General features: G+C 32.6%; 2 protein-coding genes across 2 annotated transcripts; one reads left to right on the forward strand and one right to left on the reverse strand.

Annotated features, from left to right (window-relative positions):
- Window positions 2,994–4,008, forward strand: LOC18593111 (protein EPIDERMAL PATTERNING FACTOR 2). Its single transcript, XM_007020169.2, has 3 exons — window positions 2,994–3,234; window positions 3,356–3,411; window positions 3,575–4,008. Exons 1-3 carry the CDS (start codon window positions 3,129–3,131, stop codon window positions 3,767–3,769), a joined length of 357 nt encoding a protein of 118 aa, XP_007020231.2. The 5' UTR covers window positions 2,994–3,128; the 3' UTR covers window positions 3,770–4,008.
- On the reverse strand, window positions 7,218–8,197 carry LOC18596437 (uncharacterized protein At2g29880; the record flags this gene model as incomplete). Its single annotated transcript, XM_018125542.1, has 3 exons — window positions 7,218–7,597; window positions 7,697–7,792; window positions 7,883–8,197. Coding segments are annotated over 3 exons (789 nt in total), but the record flags the coding sequence as incomplete, so codon positions are not given.

The following is an 8,203-nucleotide window of genomic DNA, read 5'->3' on the forward strand; positions in this document are numbered from 1 at the left end:
ACCACTTTCAACTTGTGAAGCACCTTTTGTGTGACAAAACTGTGAGGCCAATAGGTCAAAGTGGACAAAACCTCACAGGTGTTGGTGTGGACTATGACATGAAGTGTGGAGATATTGATGGGGCTTGGAGAGTGTTCAAGGTATTTAAAGATCAAGAGATTGGCATGTGGAATACAATAGTGGCAGGTTGGCCTAATATTGACACAAATGTGTTTACAAATGGGAGAACAAACTTTAACAGTACAAGAATTGCTATTTTAGATGACATGGGCAGGTTTTTCTCAAGTGGTTGGATGCAGTTCAATGCTTCTGACTCGAGATCTGGGATCAATAGGAGTCTGACAATGGACTAGGATGGAAACCTATAGCTTGAATAATGGGACAGGATATGAGATGGATGTATGTTTATGCAACAGTGTTTAGTGCATGGGCTTTGTAGGAGGAATGGGATGTATGTTTATGCACCAGAACCAAAGTGTTCATGTCCTCCTGGATATGAGATGGATGACCCAAGTAATTGGAATAAAGGTTGCAAGCCTAGGTTCACTAGAAGCTGCACACACTCCCAACAGGTGAGGTTCCTGAAGATTCAACGTGAGGATTTCTATGGATTTGACTTATCTTCCCTTACAAATATATCATTAGAATCTTGCTAGACGAAATGCTTAGAAATAAAGCATTGTAAGGTTATACAGCTATATTTTAAATTTCCTTGAGCTGCCCTTTAAGTGGTTTAAACTTATGAAATTTAAACAGTATTGAAATTAAAATATAGTTCATGACTTTAAGAGAAGCATTAAGATATTAATTTTAATTGTAGAAAACCTTTGTTTCAAATGCTTATGTAGGATATGTCAGTGTTCTCTTCTTAAATATCTATTTTTCTTTTTAAATATCCATTTATTAGGTTGGAGATTTTAAAGAATTTTTTCAATCACTCATAATCAACATACAAAAGCTAAGAGAAAAAGTTAAAGTGTTAGATCTATTATATGGAAATGGAATAGGTAAATTTGTTGAGTCTGTTTATGCTGAAATGCAAGACAATGCATTGAATGCAATTTCAGCACTTTTTGCACAGATTTCATGTCTAATTTCTTATATTATATTTCGATCTTTTCTTCCTAATTTTTTTATTTAAATCTGCATTAGCAATCTCTTAAGCTTATATATATTCTAAATAAAAAAAGAGAAATGTGCTTCAACATTATTTACTACTATTATTATTATTTGTTACAAAATATTGTTAATATCAATAATAACATTTTTCATACATTCATGTTAACAATCACTCTATTACTCAATTCATGGATGAAATATTATTATAAAATTATTTAATTACTTAAAATAACTTATAAATTATATTATAAAATAACAACTCTTGCGACAAAGCGCAAATCAGCAACTAGTTACTAGTTAAGTTGGAATACAAGATTTTCCTTTATGTAACAGTCGATCATGCTGAGACTATAAGCGTAAGGCATCAGTATGACAATCACTTTTCTCCTTGGGTGATAATTATTGATATGATAATTGTTTCGAAAATCAAGACTCCAAAACCTTTATCACTCTCAAGGACAATCTAGAGTCTATTATGAGTCGAGTCGGGTCGGGTCGGGTTTAAACATGACATTAATAACTCGTATGCCTGGTGAAGACCAACCCGGTCCGAGTATTCGGCCTCAACTTCTGCCACCTACTATGCCATTTTAATAAAACCCACTTACTATATATTGTGATTAAATATATAAATTTATAATATGAACTTTAAATCACACAACACGTACACCAAAATACCTAGTTTATTCAAATACAAGAAAATGCCTAGTTTATTTATATTCTTGAATGAAATTGTCAAGGATATGTAAGGTTAAGGAAAAGACAAAGATATGAGGTTTAATTTAAGGATTGACTGTACAGTGACTTGATACAATGTTTCCTTAGTACATCATTGTTGTTTGTATTTTAAAAAAAATGTTATGGCAGACCTTAATATTATATACGTTGAAAAGTTATTTGGTAACAGTAAGCCTTGGAAAGAATTAATGGGCAAGAAGGGAAGCTTTCCATCCTGTCACTGGGTGAACAAGTGGGTGATCCCAATGGGAAACATGGGAGCATTAAAGAGAGAGACATTGTAGAAGGGGGAAGAAGGCATGGAAGAAGTGAAGCAATAGTTCATTTAAGTCAAGGGTCTGAACTTCACGTTTATGGCAGGACCTTGTTATTCAATGGGAGGGGCATTTTTGTGGCAGATGATGTCTACATCTTTGATTTATCAATGTCATCCTACCAAGTGTCTGTACTCGTGAACTCCCTCATGTCTCCCATACCCATTCAAAAGGCTTTTTCCAAGCTTTTACTTTTCACTATTGTTATTAAATGATACAACTGTGATCTTATATTCAAAATTTTTAGTAGTGGGATTGGATTTTTGTTCTCTTGTTCCGTCTGTTTTGTTCTATTGAATTTAATGTCTTATGAACAGTAGTACTTTTATGCCTTTTAACTTCTTGTCTACCACTCTAGTTCTTTTGGTTTCCAATTTGAAACTTTGCCCGCCACATACCATAGGAACACATTTTATCAGTAAGGAATCAGGTAATCGATTAAGTCACGGATTTGTTCAGGTCAGACTACCATTTAAAATGTAGATCACATTTGGGAGTTCTTTTTATTTGCTTTTTGCCTTTTATTGCCTAATGACCCTTGTCTAAAACTATGGGTTTATTCCCTTCTGTTGGCTATAGGTCTAGATATTCTTTCAAGTGTCAGCTTGACCTTGACTGGTTTTTGGATTTCTACAACAGATAGGGTTTTCAAATTTCTTGTACTTTTAGGTTTTAATGTAGCTTTGAGTAGCTATATTATTATAGGTTTAATTGTGGGATGACTTACCAAATCATGTGAAACCCTTTCAAAAGATAGCCGTGGATCATGTGAAGTGCATCAGGTGTACCCTCCTTCTACATTTAAAACCCTTTCCTTCTATCACCCCTTATATATTACTACCTCATCCACCACCAAATCTCCCCCCAAACATTGGTTTTTTCTTGCATGCTTTCCATATAGCTGTCTGTCCCATCTCTCATGTTTCTGTAGTTTGCTATATACAACAAAGAACAAACATGAACAGCTTGTCGCTTAGAGTCGCTGGACAAATGCTAGTTTTAACCTTCCTGATGGTTTCCCTAGCCACAGACAGCCTTCGGGTGCCCCCTCATGATCACCATGGTAAGTCCTTTGCAAATATGCATCTCTTTCTGTCTCCATTTCTCCAATGAAACACCAACCATCAGTTTCAGCAGTGTGTTTTTGTGTTTATTTTCTGATGTCATTTCCTCTATCTTGTCAGCCAGCATCCATGGAAAAGCTACCAAATTTGGAGATGAAGGGCAAATGCACCCCCAGGTTTGTTTCCCCCCAAGTGGCCCCGGTCTCCCTTGTCCACTCTCATGACTGCTATGCTATCCAGATTACCATTTTTCTTAATTTATCAGGGTGCAGCTTGATGAGTATGAGTAGTGTAAGAAAAACAAGAGTTGTTGATGAGTTTCGTGGGTTTGCTTTGCAGGAAGGAGAAAAGGAAGAGCTAGGAATGGAGCTATACCCAACAGGGTCGAGCTTGCCTGACTGTTCCCACGCTTGTGGCCCCTGCTTTCCCTGCAAGAGGGTGATGGTTAGCTTCAAGTGCTCCATCGCAGAGTCCTGCCCTATTGTTTATAGGTGCATGTGCAAAGGCAAATACTACCATGTGCCTTCCAACTGACACTCTAGTATTGCAAGATTCAATTTGTTTAGTGATGAAGAAATTGGACATTAATTAATCTCTAGTGTTGATGCTGGCTTCCAAGTTTGTAAATAGTGGAATTGAGGTTTTGCGTAGTTGTAGTTCATGGGGATTTAGTTAGTAGAGCTGAGTTTTGTTTTGTAGTCTTTGTAGCATTGAGCTTGTTTCTAGGCAGTCGAATCTGGAATTCTGAGTGTGTTTTAGCAAATTCTACTTTCTCCATCTCTCTTCAGCCACCAAGAAATGTTTAATCAGAGGTTCATTTAAAAGGGACACCTTCCCCTCTTGCTATCTCCAATGCAAACCCTTCAGCTCTGATATTTGCCAAAGAAATTTCAAGTCTAGCAAAACCTCCATTCACTGTTCGCTGACTCTCCTATGAAACTTTTTATGCAATAAGCATTTAGGTTTTAGCCAACTAAAATAAAAGAAAATGGACATAATATCTAAAAAAAAAAAACTCTTAAACTGTTGAGAATTATTCAAATAAGTTCTTATTCTGGTACTACGTCCGATTAAGCCTATGTATTTTTTATTTTAAGCCAAATAAGTTATTATAACTAATAGTTGATTTAGTCAAAATACCACTTGTTACTTTTATATCACATGACGTTAGCATGACATGTTGATGTATCATAACAGATGATGAGATGACATGCTAATGTAGTATGATGACATAACAATGTAGCATTTTTCGACATTCACGTCAATGTCACCTAGATATAATATTTTGATTAATAACTATTAATTATAAAAATTTATTTGATTCAAAATAAAAGTATAAAGGATTAATTGAAAGCAATAGAAAAATCAAGATTTATTTGAATTTTTTTAAATAATTCTAAAAAAATGTCAAGAAAATACTATAATTTGGTTCTATAATTTTCAAAATAAAAGAAAATTCTAAAATTAGATAATGTGTATGTGTTGAAGGCCCAAACTCAACAAAGGAGTCCATCTTGGGCATTTTAGAGGCCTTAGCCCAACTCACTGCTTTAATGAATTGCAAATTTGCAAAGGCTTTCCTCCCAAAAAGGAAAGAAGACTGCCCACCTCCTGCAGGCAAATCAAGGGTGACAAGTGAAGTGAGAGGCTTAGGAAGGCTATTTCTGTAACGTTTGCCATTTGCCACTTTACTACCATAATTGGATGGATCGATGAAATCGACCCATCCCACTCCTTGCTTTCCTCAACCTTCCACATCATAAATCCCACTTCTGCCCTTTTTTCTCCCTTTTTTTTTTTATTTCCTCTTTTTCTCCTTTATTTTTAGATAACACAACACAGTTTTTTGGGTTTTCTCTCTTTTTTTAAAAAAAATATTTTACATGATATTCTATGCTTTTTTTTTCAATTAATTCTTTGTTAATGAGATATGTTCTCTAAAGAAGTTATATCATCAATTTCATTTAATAAAATTATCAAAATACCTTGAATATAAAAGCCAATTTATTTGTTCATATTTAAAAATATTTGTATAATTTTATGAAGTAAATTTAACTTGTAACTCCATATGAAAACAAAATTTATTAATTGGGAAAAAGAAATCATAGGATAATATGCGAAAAAATTTGAAACCAAAAGTATAGATAAAATTTACCTTATTAAATAAAATATGCATAATACTTAAAAAAATCTCATGACTTTTTGAGAAAATTCAAATTAAACTCTTATAATTTTATTTTAAATCAAATAAATTTTTACAACTAATAGCTGATTTAGTCAAAATATCATCTAACATTCTGATATGTTATAATGGATCTTGACATATTAGATAACATTTTTCATCAATTACATCAGTATCACATAAGTGTAAAATGATAATTGATAATTAATCAATTATTAATTATAATGATTTATTTGACTCGAAATAAGAATACAAAAATTTAATTAAATGTAATAAAAAATTAAGAAATTTTTTCAAATATTATACCAGTAATATTATTCATTGTTAATATCATTGAAGAAATGAAGAGTTGGGTGCTGGGTCCTTTTGGCCCAGCATTGTGTACTCGCAAAAAAATAAGGTGGGCCTAAAATTAAAAGACCAAAAGAAAATAAAGAAAGGGACTGCCAAGGTCAATTCGAAACTGGGCGTTACTCCACGGAAAGAAACAAGTACTTGGTGAATATTGGCTCATTTTGGAGCAAGTCTATCATCCGAATTTCTTCTTCTGCTCCCATCAATCCTTTTTTATTTGCTTTCTATAATCATTAATGTTAGCCCATCACTGTTCAATGTTCTGAAAGTGACAAAGAGGAGAGGGAAAAAGGGCAATCCCTTTCGTTTAATTGCAAGTTGGGGTTAAGCACTTAAAAGGGATAAGGCTATTGACATTTAACTAAATCACTAACAGCACGTTTGGTTCGCGGAATAGGCAGGAATAGAATAGAATTGCTATTCTGTGGGAATAGAATAAAGTGGGAATAGAATAGAATAAATATTACATAGTTTGATATGATGAATGGAATAGAGTAGGAATTGCTATTATGACTTATCACAGTGTTTGGTTGGTAAAAATAATATTGGAATAAGAAAGGAATAGGTGATAAAAAGACAAAAATGCCCTTGACCATATTAACAATTATTTTCATAAAAAATAAAATTATCCTTATTATAATTTAAATACATATCTATCATAATTATATTTTATCCCAAATACTAAAAATAATTATAATTTAATCACATATTTTTATAAATAGATAATTATTTAAAAATATAATTTAATTATATTATATTTTATCTATCATAATCAATTAAATTTGTGTATAGATTTTTTTAAGCCAATTCTTCATATATTATAAATCATTTACACTTGTGTTTAGAAAAAATATTGGAGAAGAAATATTAGGAAAAAAATGAAAAAACTAGTAGAAATAAAAAATCATGTTTTTTGATATATTAAATAAAAAAATCATATTACCTTTCGAAAAAAAAAAGAAAATCATTTCTTTAAACCAAGCATATGGTGCTGAGGAAACATAAATGGCAAATAGAGAAATACCGTGTCTTTCAATTTATTATTTGCATTCCATATCTGGCAAAAAAATGACAATTTACCATTTTAACTAAAGCATATTAGCATGGAGATGGTATAAATATTAAAAGAGCCTTGTAATACTAAATGCCTTTTAGATGAAAATATTAGTACATATAATCTACAAATCATGTCTAGTTCAGAAAAATACACTGACTTTGAAATTAATGGATGAATATTCATCCTATTACACAAACTTACAACATGCATAAAACCAATAAAATGTCGCTACAATAATATCACCTTTATACAACTACTAACATAACTGTCAATTCAAAAGGATTTTGACTTGTTAATGAAACTCATAATTAATATCAACATCAAGCACAAGTGCCAAAAAGTTACAATATTAGGAACTTACCTTTACAAAAAGTTTTAGATTAATCCAAGCTCAACGGTCAGCAAGAAATGTCCTCAGCCATTCAAGTCTTCGATCAGGATCAATACTAAAAAACACAAACATAAGAGTTGGAGATTCTGGAAGTTTAATTGAAGCTAAAACCCTTTCCATCGCTGTCAATCCCTCTACTTGACCTAAAATCCCATCCAACTCTTGAGCTTTTTGTTGTATGTTCACCTCTGCCCCAACACTTTTGCTAAACTCAATTCCAGCCTTTTTTATGTTTTCACCCAATATCGTTGCAGCAGCAATAATTGATTTAGATGTGATGGGATCACCCGTCTCATTTAGCCTTTTCTTCTTCCTTGTTGAAGTTGTGTCACTTCTGGGAGCTGAAGTTTGAGGTTGAATATTGGAAAAATCCTCATCCTCAAAATTATATCCAGCTAGGTTTTCACCTTCAATTTCCTCATTGATTGTATCATTACAGTCCTACATTTCTTCAAGGATATCTGCTGCAGTTTATGCATCTTTCCCTGTTGCACGATCTCTTGCATAAATTATACTTAGCTCATTGAAGAAGGGAAAACTCTTTCTTCTAAAAGGGGCAGCCTCCTTGTGACTCTAATAACAAAAAAAAAAATGACTATTAGTTATATTATTATTAAGAAACTAACATAAAAATACTTAAATAAGTTCAAACCAAAAACTTACCTGTATGTAAGATTCCCATACAGGATCATCAGCAACAACCATGTTTCTTTGATCATCCCACCCAAATCCACTAGTATGTGTCCCTTGCACCATATCATATATAATAGTCCATTCTTTTTTCAAAGTCTTTATTCTAAACTCTATATGGGGCTTCGCCTTCAAGTTTGCATTTGGTAATTTTGTTGCAAGCATATTTTCAAGTTCTATTAAATAACCCCCTCTAAAACCAGTGTCAGCATTGTATTTTTCTATATTGTGCAAATCAATCAAAGCTGTAACAAGTGCAACATCTTCATGATGATTCCATTTTCTTTTGGTTCC

Source organism: Theobroma cacao, chromosome 8, assembly GCF_000208745.1.
Source record: "Theobroma cacao cultivar B97-61/B2 chromosome 8, Criollo_cocoa_genome_V2, whole genome shotgun sequence".
Lineage (NCBI taxonomy): Eukaryota > Viridiplantae > Streptophyta > Magnoliopsida > Malvales > Malvaceae > Theobroma > Theobroma cacao.

Excerpts from the sequence above, each read along its gene's own strand:
- LOC18593111 (XM_007020169.2), top strand. The coding sequence starts at position 3,129 with ATGAACAGCTTGTCGCTTAGAGTCGCTGGACAAATGCTAGTTTTAACC. Across the intron at positions 3,235-3,355 it reads GCCCCCTCATGATCACCATG|CCAGCATCCATGGAAAAGCT; the intron begins GTAAGTCCTTTG and ends CTATCTTGTCAG. Across the intron at positions 3,412-3,574 it reads AAGGGCAAATGCACCCCCAG|GAAGGAGAAAAGGAAGAGCT; the intron begins GTTTGTTTCCCC and ends TTTGCTTTGCAG.